Source organism: Mustela nivalis (assembly GCF_964662115.1).
Source record: "Mustela nivalis genome assembly, chromosome: 13".
Lineage (NCBI taxonomy): Eukaryota > Metazoa > Chordata > Mammalia > Carnivora > Mustelidae > Mustela > Mustela nivalis.
The window spans coordinates 25,465,438-25,478,965 of NC_139032.1; the positions used below are offsets into that span (position 1 = coordinate 25,465,438).

Sequence of the window (13,528 nt, forward strand, 5' to 3'; positions counted from 1 at the left end):
CTTTTTGTTATGTTCTCAGAATACAAGTAATTTAAGTTGCCAGCTCACCCTTTGGAAGAGGCATATATTCTTCCCCTCACAAGAGCTAAGTCCCAACTCACTGGCCCTGACTACAAAGGGTGTTTTGGTTTGCTGTGGCCTTGCCAAGTAAACTCACACAAGCTGGTCCTTATGTCTAGTTTCCCTTCTCTTTACTGGGAGATAGTAAACTTTGTAAAACAAAGAAACAAACAAACAAAAACAAAAAACAAAAAACCTTACTGAGAATACCTCAGTACCCCCGAAGGTAACTCTTCCGGGAAGAGTATCCATTAGTATTCTTCCTTTCTGATATATTTGTCACAATCCACTAGAATACTTCTGATTGGAGGTTCCATTACTCTTTAAGTCTTGGCCTGTTCTTTGGTTATTTGGCTGGGCAGGTCATGGGTGCTCTGATCTAAACAGAGACAAAATATTCTGTAACATGACAAGATGCTTGTAAAGTGAGGGGAATGAGCTTCCCTCAAAATGCTTATAAAGGAAAGACCACCATGGTAATGTCAGATTTCATTCTAATACACTTCTTGTATTTAGTTGCTAAGAGTATCAAATGCTGAAGAATGAAAGGCTTTGCTGTTACTTTGATCACATGTTTATACATGTCCCCCAAATTAACTATTTTACAGCTTCCTTGAGAGAGAAAAATTAAGTTTAAAACATCTTTGTGACTAGCACATGGAAACCATTCCTCTCAGCCTTAAGAAGTTATTTTCTACCAGAATTCATCAGTAACTCACAAATGTAATTGTTGCTAAAGAAATAAGGAACAAATAGGCAAAAACTGGTGGTTAAAAACCCCGTAAAACATACTCTTTAATTCACAACTCAAATAGTCATGAAACACTTCTTATGCCTATAAAACACTCAGCCAAGTCTTTATTTTCTTAAATTTCACATGAAACTTCTCCAGAGAGTACTGTTATTCCCACTGTTGCTAACAAATATAACTAAAACTCAGAATTTGTTTAAAAATGTTTTAGGATATATGTATAAAATAAGCAACCACATTTGTGCTAAAATATTATCCCATTTTGACAGCCAACTCTGGAAAATCTACTTAAAATTCCATCATAAACATATATGATGCATTCATTTGGTAAAGTAACAGACTATTTGCCTTATAGAAAAATTAGCAATTTCCCTCCCAATTAATTTATTAAATAATTACTTTTAGTTGCATTTGAAAGATAAGATTTTTATTTAAAACGTAAGGAAGTGGGGACACCCAGGTGGCTGAGTTGGTTAAGCATCCAACTCTTTTTTTTTTTTTTTTTAAGATTTATTTGAGAGAATGAGAGAGAGAGAGAGAGAGAGAGCCAGCGCGAGCATAAGCAAGTACAAGCAGGGGGAGGGGCAAAGGGAGAAGCAGGCACCCACTGAGCAAGAAGCCCAGGACCCTGGGATCATGACCTGAGCCAAAAGCAGACCCTTAACAGACTGAGCCACTCAGGCATCCCAGCATCCAACTCTGGATCTCAGTTCAGGTCTTGATCTCAGGGTTGTGAATTTAAGCCCTGCTGTGCCCAGCATAGAACCAATTTTAAAAGAAAATTGGAGGGGAGCGCCTGGGTGGCTCAGTCAGTTAAGCATCTGACTCTTGATCTCTGCTCAGGTCATGATCTCAGGGTGTAAGATGGAGACCCATGTGGGGCTCTGGGCTGGACATGGAGCATGCTTAAGACTCTCTCTCTTCTGGGGCGCCTGGGTGGCTCAGTGGGTTAAGCCTCTGCCTTCGGCTTGGGTCATGATCCCAGGGTCCTGAGATCAAGCCCCACATCAGACGCTCTGCTCCGAGGGGAGCCTGCTTCCTCCTCTCTCTCTGCCTGCCTCTCTGCCTACTTGTGATCTCTGTCAAATAAATAAATAAAATCTTAAAAAAAAAATTCTTTCTCTGTCTCTCCCCCTTCCCCTAAATTAAAAAAAAAAAATCATATAAAGTGCAAGGGAATGATTCATAAATTGCTTTTTTTCTTTTTGAAAGGAAAGGCTGTTTCGAAAAATAGCATTATTTAATGTACTCCCATTAAGATTATACCCTGGCTCATTCTGGTCATGTTGTGATCATGTTTTACAACTGGTGACACCTGGTGCCCGCTGGGAAAATGTCCAGTGAAACAGATCGGCTTAGTTCCATTCCAGGCTTCACCTGTAACAATTCAGATGCTGCCCACACCCTAGGTGAGGGGCATTTCAAAAGGAGATTGGCCTCTCGTTACACAAATATGTTGCCCTGTTCCTGTTCTTCCCATCTAGGGAAAAAAAAGCATTATTACATGAATCTGCCAAATTCAGATTAACTCCTCACTCCTTTTTACGGTGGACAGTGAAACGGCACTGCAGGCCACACACAAAAATGAATAGCATCAGTTCAGTCTCTCAGGCAGGCCAGTTGCTGCTGGTTTGTAATCATGTATGGAAGTCTTTCATCCAGGGGTTTTTCAGTAGAAAACTTGGGGGTGGGTATTTTAGCAGAGAGAAAAATTAAGCAAAATAGTTATGTATTATATAAAGATAAATCCTGGCAATTTTGCCTACAGTGTTTGTTTGGGCATACTATTCATGGCTCTTCAATGGTAAAATCTCTTGTTTTATTTTCTTTGGTTTATGTCTTGGTTGTTGGAATCTATCCAAAACTACTGTTTCTTGTAAGTCTCTATTGAATAGCTCCTCAATTTCCATTCTAATTCTATCTAGGGTGGCTTCTTTTCATAGAATTGTGAATTTAGCAATCCTAGAAAAAGGACCGGTATTAAAACTGGGATGTGTATTTTCAAATGGCAAATTCAGGAGTAACTAGGAGTGTTCTTCCGGGTTTAGAGATAGCCAAAGATTGAAGTTAAGTTTTAGTGTTGTTGCCAGAGAAATAAAACATATTCCCTCAAAGTATTTTTGAAAATTCTTGGCTGGTTTATAGAATGCTTTAAAATAACCCTTTTTTATCTCCTGTTCTTATCAGAGCTATTTGAATCCTGGAACTTTGTGGGGAATGAGGGGGTAAGTAAGCCATAATTGTTATGTAATTTGTTGTTGGTAATTGGGGAGGAGTGGGTAGGGTCCAAGAAGTGTTCTTTTAAAAGATCTGTCTTACCAATTTGGACTTCAAAAATTATACCTCTTTTTAAAAAAAAAAAAAATTATACCTCTTTTTGTATATACTGTAGTAAACTTGAAAACACAATACAGTATAGTTGTTTTTAAAATATATTTCTTTGGTGTTACTTTAATTACACAAGTATTAACTAAAAATTGGAATTTTAAATTTCCAGCAACCATAAGTATGAATTTTTAAAAAATATTTAGTTTTCTACTCTTCTGTGTGAATGATCTGTTCCTTGGTCATCTAAGGATCTTGCTCATTGTAAGTCTATGAGATTGTTGTATTTTTCTTTTGAAGTAATGTAGAGATAATTCAGTAGAAGTGTGTGTAATAATTTACCTGTAGAACCTAAGACTTAAGTCAATACATTTAGGTTTAATCATATTGTACCACTAGCATTTCACATACTGGCTATTCTCTTGATTCACTGTGGAAATTCCTAGGGAAAAAATATTTAAAGGGACAAAGAAGTATGGAAAATATCAAAAGTCAAGTTTTTCTGAGCTTTCTTTTCATAATTTTTCTCATTCTAATTACCTCCATGTTGGGGTATTATTGGAATAGTTATAAAAATCAAACACCATTCTTGTCGTATTTGGTGCTGTGCATGCCCCACAATTTAAGAGCAAGGAATAGAAGCAGTCACTCCTGCTGCAGGAGGTAAAGGGGTGCATTGTTTGTGGAAGACTTAAAACACCAAAACTTATCAAAAGTCTGCTTTTTATTGTCAGCATCAAGGTAAACAATGAGAGTAACAAAATATTCCTCCCCCTTGGGAAGATGTTCCTACTACTCTGCAAACACTATTGCCATACAAGCTCAGAAATATCACAAAATCAATGCACTTGAGATGGTTATTGTGGAAGGATCTCCTTTCTACCTTCATTTCCATCTGTCGAAAATATAAACGTAGATGAATGTGTTAGTACCAATGAAGGCAACCTGAGGCCTGTTATAAATTTAGATGTAAAATATACATAGTTAATACTCTTTAATATTCCAGCGAAGTTGAGAGAAGAATGGTGAACAAGTGGATACTGAACTTTCAGATACTGAAAGATACTCCAGTGTTTTAAACAGTCACAGATATGTCCCTAAGGAAATAACTGAGACCCAAACATGCCATTCTTGCATTTGATGCATGAGAATTTATGGTAACTATAGACTCAAACTCCCACTTAGCATCTGACTCCCTTAGACTTAGTGTAAGACCTTTATTAACCTCTTCCATTTAAGACATCAGTTCTTAAATAGAGCACTCACCATGCTGTTGACCTAAAAAAATACCCATTAGGAGAAAATAAACATTAAAGCCCCAAATCACCTTCACTGATACTCTTCCCACCCATAGTTCCCATATTTATATAATTTTCCCACCCTGATATCTTCAACACTCTGAATTTAGGGAAGGAACTAGTACTTCACAGAGGCAAATATGTTTCCTTCCAAATGCTCTTTTGTAAGTGGGGGGAAAAAAACCATAATGAACCACAAAAAAAAGAAAACCACAGACATATATCATTTGCATACAAAAAGGCAAACATGATGACAAAATGATTAGACTAAGGAAAGCATGTGAAGCAGAGTAAAATTTATTACTAGTATAAGTAAAAAAAAATTTTTTTACTTGACTTGGGCAAGGTGCCTTAATTTTTCTTTCCTTTGTGAGGGCACTAAACTAGAAAGATGAGAGGTTCACTTCTAGAATGTATTTGTTATTCAGGACATTATTTGTATTTATATGTATGTGTTACTGTATGTACAGGAAATCTGTCATTGTATAGGGATATATGTGTAACCCAAAGGAAGAAAAAAATTGTACCTTTCTTATTTAGGAGTCCATTCACATTTGCATTATTAAATCTAATCACTGTTGATTTGATATAAATTTTCTTGCTTTGTGAGTGTGAGCGCTTTGGCTTTTAGAAAGTATGTTTCTATTTCCACAGGTAAAACAAGTATGGGTCAATTTCTGAGGCAAACTAAGATTCCAGGGTTAGAATATATTCTTATTCTAAATTATTACTTAATCTTATAAGGAATTTATACTTAGGACCTTCATTAATAGATATATCATTATACTTGGTTAAGGTACTGACCTTTGTCATATCTATAGATAGTATATACACACATTGCATATGATATATATTAAGTATATATCATATAAACTGAGGCAAAAAGAAGAGACTAGCTTAAAACCAGAATCTGACTTGAAATAGTCTCTGCTAAAAAGGTATTTTCCAAAAAAAAAAAAAAAAAAAAAAGGTATTTTCCAAATTAGTTCGTAATTCCCTGTTGAAAGCAGTTTCTCACTGGGCCAATGCTGTGTAATGTGGTTCAATTCCCAGCTAAGTGCATGGCAGTCTATCTCACCCACAATTTAAATGAATTTCAGTACCATGCTTAAGAGATACAGAACTATTCGCCGATTTAGAAGTTTGTTTTGTTTGGGTTTTCTTCTCTAGGAACTGGTTTTTAGCAATGAGAACAAGGAGCCCTACTCCCTAGGCACTAGAAACCAGAAAAGGAAACCATAAGTATGTGAGCACAGAGTGACAGTTGGGGTCTTTGGTAAGATGGGCAGGGTCATAACAACAAAGGAAAAGGACCAAAAAAATATCAGTAGCAGCATCACCTTAGAAACACTGGAGTCAGCAAGAATTGAGTAGACATCCATAAGTCAGGGCAGCTTGACCACTGTCCCACCCAAACAGTAGTTAGTTTAAGAAACAACTTTATTTTACAAATGGAAATTTCGAAAAGTAACAAAAATAACAACAAAATACCTCTGGTCATTATAATGTTTTCTGTGATTAAAAAGTATGATGAAAAGGTACAAAGTATTTGTTGGGCAAATCAGTATTTTCATTCTTAATTCCAAACTGAAGTTTATATTATATAATAAGATTTAGACTGAAAAAATCTTGATGAAAAATTTCATTTACATATTTACAGCCCCAGTGCAGTCTGGCCTGCCTGTGTGCAAGACCCGAGTAAGCAGGCTGTAGAGAAAAGTCTCTGATGAGGCCCATCAGCTTCTTAGCTGAAGAGCCTCTGGTGAGACTTCAAGCTTTACAGGCACACTCGTGTGACCAAATAACTTTTCCTGGAAATGCTAAAATGCTTTACCGTTATTCTGTCTGTTTCCCTGTGGCATAGGACTGAATCCTTTTCCCCCAATCTTATAGCCTAGGGACAGACATGTTGAGTATACAGGGTAGGAGCAAGATAAAACTTAGATTTCATAATATTAGCAAAATAGCAATATGACATTCTAAAGACAATTCCAGAAAAAGAGCAGAGAACTGTCTTTAGAAAGTCAAGATTGATCACTCAAGCTCTGTGAACTCGGAGGATCATAAATTAACTTCAACCCATCAACCTAGTCAAGTTGCCTTAAACCCACAGACTGTATTTTGGCAAGATTTTTCAGCTGTGCCAAAAGATAGGCTGTATGTAACTCCCTCTCTCATACAAGCAATATTTAACTGTAACTCTTCAAAATAACAAATACATTTGAGAATAACAATATTATAAACTTATAAAGTATAATTCATGTATTATAACATACTTTTATATTATACAGCAATATTACTATTCCAGTCTTTTTCTTCTTTATATAAGCTTGGATTTTAAGCAAATTTTTAAGTGGAAATAAATTTAAATATTTAATTATTTAAATTAAATTTGAATAGTTAATTAAATTCAAATAAATAAATATGTAAATATGTAAAAATTTTAAATTTTCCATTACTTGACAGTATTAGAGAACATGTTCATTTGCTAATTACAATTATTGCTAATTGTCTGCAAATAATTAAAACTTCCCAAACATACCATAGAAGATACATACATCTATAGTATACAAGATGATTCCTTCCTCCCCTTCTTCCTATATCCTGAAGGAAGAGCTTTAATTTCTAACAGGTTAGACAAAGGAATCTAATACCTCCTATTGAAAGTTAAAAGTTCTGTTACTAAAGGCCTAAGTTTTTAAGTCACTCGGTTTCCTAGCTACTTCAATGGAATCAGCAGTCATAGATCCAACACCAGCTCCAAGAGTGGAACGTCGTAATGATAGTTCCAAGGCAGAAATCTGACGTAACTCTTTACGACACAGTTTTACAGATGTGACACCATGAAGCTGTCCCACATTACCCACCAGCTGGATTTGGGGTGATGGTCGGCTATGAGATTTTGTGAAATGATTTTCATCTCCTTCTATTTTATCCTCATTGTTTAACAAATGTCCACTAGTGGGTGCTAAAGAGCTACAGATCAAAGGCAATTCTGGGCCCTCTTCCCAGAGTTTCAGAGGATTTGGTTGTGTTCTTAAACTGCTTGTTGAATTGTCCAGTTCTCTTTCTCTTCCACTTAATCTCATATTTTCAGTTCTGGATGCCCATTTTAATTCTTCTGGAACCATGCCTGCTTCATCAGGGTTCAGAACTCTATCCCCAGCATCATGATCTTAAAATAATACAAAAAGCAAAAAAATTAGAGATTTCTTCAAAAACAAGTATTTTGATCATGATATCCTAACATAATTATATTATTATCACTCAATATAAAGATATCTTTCAGCTTTTTTTCTTTGTTAGGTGACTTAGACAAACAGAAGTTTCACCTGCAGGCATTCTATGTGTGAATAACTGATAACTTTTAATTCATAGAACAAAGTTGGGAAAATAGTCATCTAGTGATTCTGTTTTTCCATGGAAACACAAGAACGCTTTGGGCCTCTCTGGTCTCCTACACCTGTCCTCCACTGCCTTGCCACTGGTGAACCACAGTCCACACCTTGGCTAAGTGAAGCAGCACCGGAGAATACTGGCTGTATGTCTGGGGGAGCTTTTGGGATGTGGCATCGTGTATGTGAAAGTCTAGTCTTGGTTAGAACTCCCAGCATGATAGCAGGGCTAAGCTCCTTAAAAATATTCTGGGGATCCACCATTAAAATGGAGAGGACAGCATACCCGCTCAGTGGGTTACCCTCCTGGAATGAGTGAAGGACTGAGTGGAAAGATCAAAGCTTGAAGTCTTCAAATCCTAGAATTATCTAATATCAAAGACAAAAATGTACTTGAGAAAAGCCCATCTAGGCCCGAGACCTAATACAATAAAAAATGCCAATGTTAACATATATTGACACATGATTAGTACACTTCTAATCCTCCGAATACCAACTTTAAAAACAGAAGTTGCACACTGGCAGTCCCTAGCCAAATCTGGCCCATAGACACATTTTACTTGCCTATGAAATAACACGGGACCCCAGTTTTTTTGGGACACCCAATTTTTTAATTGGGAACTTTCATATGAAAATAGAGATTCTGTCTTTTCTAGAAAAAAATGAGAACTACTGATTTCTGACTGGCCACAGAAGCTGGAGCAGAGCTGGCCCTACCTGTTGAGACAGCTGCTACCTTCCCTGCTGCTCCCTTTGGCTCCCTGCATCCTGAAGGCATTTCAGTTTTTTACCCCTGGTTGAAAACATAGTGGTTTTTCTAACTTAAAATAATCTCACAAACAAACCAGCTGAACTAACAAATGACACAGATTCGCACATGGAACTAGCAGATATTCACCAAGATAACGGTAGACAGTGGCTCCCAAACTTTGCCACATGTCAGTCACTGGAAGCTTTTAAAAAAAAATGATGCTCAGGTCCCGATGTCTGAGCCAGGCATCTTATTTTTGAAAAAGCATATGTGAAAGAGCAGAGATGGGCTTGCTGGAGAAGCTCACTTCTTGCCCAACTTGGATATTTCACAGTGGAAAGTTTCCCTCTTCCAGAATTTTACCAGTAGGGAACAAACCAGAAAAAGATTAGTTCACCTGAGGTCACAGAGTGAGGAAAACAAGTTAGGTTCCAGCCCAACTCTTCTGACTCAAGTATCCTCACACAGAGTTTTATAGTGATTTAAACTGATACAAGGATAGAGTTTTAAATACTTAAATAAGTACATCAACTGCATGTCCATATAAACTGATCATATTCTTACAGATTTTATCCTCATACCCTAATATATTTGTTAGAAAACAGATGCACTGTAACAGAGGCATGACTAAGAGGTAACCAAGATATTTTAGACCAAGATTAATTTTTCTGCACTTGAAAATGCTAAAAATGCCATTTACAAGATAAATGTAAGTGTTGTATGCAGACACTGAAAAGACTACTATCAAAAAACAATGACTCACGAAACAAACTGAGGGTTGCTGGGTGGTGGCGGGGTAGGGATAGGGTGATGGACATCGGGGAGGGTATGCGCTTTGGTGAGTGCTGTGAAATGTGTAAGCCTAATGAGTCACAGACCTGTACCTCTGGGGCAAATAATACATTATATGTTAATGGAAAAAATTCAGAAAGCAAACAAATAAACAAACTAATGAACTGAATACCAAGACAGTTAAGTATTAAGATCACTGATTGTGAAGTGCCTAATAATTTTTAGGGAACTCAGAATTTGATATATATAAATTGCTATATTTATAATTCAAACAAATTTTGTTTAATATTATATTAGAATAGCATTTTGTATATAGATATAGTACAAGCTTTATCTCTAATATGATTCTGACTAATTTTTTTAAAGCATGGGGACAATACTGAAAAGAATTATGCTAAATGTTAATAGTTGTGGGTAGAATTATGATTTTTTTCCAGCTCTTTTTCTATATTTTCAAATTTTCCTACGATGACTATTACTTTTCTTACTTTTTATAGATGTATCTAGGTGGAATAGCAAGCTAGCTGAAGTAGTTTCTTCAACATTAGTATCGAGACTAGATTTCCTGGGGTCCCTGGCTGGTTTAGTCGGTAGAGCATGCAACTCTTGATCTCATGGTTGTGAGTTTGAGTTTGGTGGTAAAGTTTACTTAAAAACAAACAAGACCAAAAAAAAAAAAAAGACTAGATTCCCAAGTAAGTTAGTCAGACAGATTCAGAACTTTATGATAACTCCAAGATTACTTAACTTGTTCAGTTTTCTGCATTTGTCTCATTAAAGAGCAGGATGAAGGTGCAGAACAAGGGTGAAACCTCTATATCCCCACACCACACTAGCATTTTAAAAGATGTCTTGTTGACTCGCAATATAAACATGGACCATTTAAACAGTAGGTATTGGGTGCCTGGGTGGCTCAGTGGGTTAAAGCCTCTGCCTTTGGCTTAGGTCATGATCCCAGGGTCCTGGGATGGAGCCCTGCATTGGGTTCTCCACTCAGCAGGGAGCCTGCTTCCCCCCTCCCCTGCCTGCCTCTCTGCCTGCTTGTGATCTCTGTCTGTCAAATAAATAAATAAAATCTTTAAAAAAAAAACCCAAAAACTTAAAAAAAAAAAAACTAGGTATCTAATGTTAGATGTCTCAAGTTTGAAAGTGGATTTTTAAAAGCTACAACAGTCTCTTTTTTAAATAAAGATTTTATTTATTTATTTGACAGAGAGAGAGAGATCACAAGTAGGCAGAGAGGCAGGCAGAGAGAGAGAGGGGAGCAGATTCCCCGCTGCACAGAGAACCCAATGCGGGGCTCAATCCCAAGACCCTGACACCATGACCTGAGTCGAAGGCAGAGGCTTAACCAGGGGTCCCAAAGCTAAAATGGTCTTATGCTGATTGTTCTGTTTGCTACTTAACGTTTGTTTAGTTTTTAATTTTTTATGGCGTGTTTCTTTTTTTTTTTTTTAAAGATTTTATTTATTTATTTGACAGAGAGAGATCACAAGCAGGCAGAGAGGCAGGCAGAGAGAGAGGAGGAAGCAGGCTCCCTGCTGAGCAGAGAGCCTGATGTGGGACTCGATCCCAGGACCCTGAGGTCATGACCTGAGCCGAAGGCAGCGGCCCAACCACTGAGCCACCCAGGCGCCCCTATGGCGTGTTTCAAGTAAAAGGTGCAGCTATATAATGCAGGCAGTATTTCAAGTAAATATTCTAGTTACATTAGCACCTCTGTATTACTACATTGAAAATCAGAAAACGTAGTCTCTCTGGCAGGATCTGTCTGTCTGTGTCACATCTCTGTCCTAAGACAACTTTTATTGTAGAATGTTAAACCAGGAATCATAAGATGAAGGACCTGAGACCATGTTCTAATTACTGTTGTGTTTTTAAGTTACTTGACCTAGGTTTCGATTCTTTTTTTTGAAAATGGCATTAGCTGACACTGACCCACCTAACTACTTGTGAAAATAACTATAAATTACAAATATTATAACCATAAGGTAGCATTAGAACTACTTTTCTAGGGCCGCCTGGGTGGCTCAGTCATCAAGCTTCTGCCTTCAGCTCAGGTCATGATCCCAAGGTCCTGGGATCAAGCTCCGCATCGGGCTCCCTGCTCTGCTGGAAGCCTGCTTCTCCCTCTCCCACTCTCCCTGCTGTGTTCCCTCTCTTGCTGTGTCTCTCCCTATCAAAAAAATAAATAAATAAAATCTTCAAAAAAAAAAAAAAAAAAAAGAACTACTTTTCTAAGATATTACCGTTTTAAACTTTAAAGCTATGTTAATTCTTCTTACATTATATATTCAGCATTTATCTTTTCCTTATGCGTAGATATAGTTTCCACTGGTCTCTTTACAGTCTTGTTGTACCCATCTTTAAGTGGTCTTCTTTACAGATACAGAACAGGTCTGTGTTCCTAAAATGTTGTCAAGTCAACTATGCATAAGCCATACTTGACTTAGTAGAATAACTTCTCTAAAGGCAGGCTCATTCTTTTATAAAATGTAAAATATATTAGGACTCCTGGGTGGCTCAGTTTGTTACGCGTCTGCCTTCCGGTCAGGTTACGATCGCAGGGTCCTGGGATGAAGCCCTGCTTTGTGCTCCCTGCTTAGCGGAGAGCCTCTGCTGCTCCTCTCTCCACCCCTCCTCCCTGCTTGTAGTCTCTTTCTCCCTCTCTCTCTCTCAAATAAATAAGTAAAATCTTTGAAAAAATGTAAAATATGTTATTCTAGAAATATTGATTCTTCTCTAATTGGGAGACTTCAAAAGTGTGTATTTTAATCATGGCACTTTCTCGTTTAGTTATGTCATGTTTTAGGGTGAGGGTCAGGCAGACAAGTATTTTTTTTTTGGCTTTTAGAGAAAAACACAAGTTCAATCTCTAATTCTAAACAACCAAATCAAACCAAATTTGTTTTGTTTCTTATATTCCACTTAGGAGTGAGATCATATGGTATTTGTCTCTCTCTGACTCACTTCACTTAGCATTATACCCTCTAGATCCATCCCTGTCCTTGCAAATGGCAAGGTTTCATTCTCTTTATGGCTGAATTAATATTCCATTGTATGTATACACCACATTTTCTTTACCCATTCATCTATCAGACATTTGGATTGTTCCATAATTTGGCTATTATAAATAATGCTACAGTAAACATAGGGATGCTCATATCTTTTCAAATTAGTGTTTTCATATTCTTTGGGTAAACCCCCAGTAGTGGAATTACTGAACCATACAGTAATTCTGTTGTTTTTTTTTTAAAGATTTTATTTATTTATTTGACAGACAGAGATCACAAACAGGCAGAGAGGCAGGCAGAGAGAGAGAGGAGGAAGCAGGCTCCCCACCGAGCAGAGAGCCTGACGGGGGGCTCGATCCCAGGACCCTGGGATCATGACCTGAGCCGAAGGCAGAAGCTCAACCCACTGAGCCACCCAGGCGCCCCAACAGTAATTCTGTTTTTAATCTGAGGATCCTCCATACTGTTTTCCAGAGTGGTTATACCAGTTTGCATTCCCACTGACAGTGCACGAGGGCTCCTTTTTCTCCACATCCTCGCCAACACTTGTTTTTTCCTGTGTTGTTGGTTTCAGCCATTTTGACAGGTGGGAGGTGATATCACATTGTGGTTTTGATTTGCATTTCCCTGGTGATTAGGACTAGAAAACTATTTTTGTTTACAGAGACAAATACAAGTTCAATATCTAATTCTAAATAACCAAATCAATTGGGAAAGGCTAAACTGTTAAGGCAGGCACAACTTCACTGAATATCAGATACATCACATACTGTTAGCATGACAAGTGACATGAAAAGTCTTACGTTCAGATGCTGCTAGCTGCCGCCGAACTGCTTCCCCTACCAGTTCCTTAAGTTTCTTCTTAAGATCTCTGCTGGTTTTCTTATAGAAATAAAGATCTTTTTCCAGCTGTTGGATTTTATCTTCATATGTTTTTAACATTTCCATGAGGCCTTCACCATCTTGCTCTATGAAACAGAGATTTATATTTATTTATTTTTTTTTTCAGAGATTTATATTTAAAATCAGTTTAAACTAAATGACTAAAAATTATGTTCTAACACAGTCTCCAGACTGTATTTAAAGGGTCAGAATTATGTTACATGTATCTGTTACCTGATTGGATTTGCTTTCAGATACAG

At 37.2% G+C, this 13,528-nt stretch overlaps 1 protein-coding gene and 2 long non-coding RNA genes across 7 annotated transcripts in view; 2 read left to right on the forward strand and 1 right to left on the reverse strand.

The window, feature by feature from the left end:
* LOC309846394 overlaps window positions 1-13,528 on the forward strand; it is a 50,090-nt gene that overhangs the window by 9,045 nt on the left and 27,517 nt on the right. For 2 of the 4 annotated variants that reach the window (XR_014301907.1, XR_014301908.1), the window contains exons 1-2: window positions 407-536; window positions 2,999-3,036. This is a non-coding gene — a long non-coding RNA (uncharacterized lncRNA). Of the gene's footprint in view, window positions 1-406; window positions 537-2,998; window positions 3,037-13,528 lie in introns of those variants that run through there. The other 2 variants (XR_014301905.1, XR_014301906.1) reach the window with 1 other exon arrangement.
* Window positions 3,881-6,231, forward strand: LOC309846410. Its single transcript, XR_014301925.1, has 2 exons — window positions 3,881-5,372; window positions 5,405-6,231. It is a non-coding gene; the product is annotated as an uncharacterized lncRNA (long non-coding RNA).
* Window positions 5,857-13,528, reverse strand: part of KIF27 (kinesin family member 27) — an 87,125-nt gene continuing 79,453 nt past the window's right edge. Inside the window, exons 17-18 of one of the 2 annotated variants that reach the window (XM_082695216.1) lie at window positions 13,190-13,354; window positions 5,857-7,609 (exon numbers count right to left, since the gene is read on the reverse strand). In XM_082695216.1, the coding sequence (XP_082551342.1) occupies window positions 7,125-7,609; window positions 13,190-13,354 (650 nt within the window). In that variant the 3' untranslated portion in view covers window positions 5,857-7,124. Of the gene's footprint in view, window positions 7,610-13,156; window positions 13,355-13,528 lie in introns of both variants that reach the window. The other variant, XM_082695215.1, reaches the window with a different exon arrangement.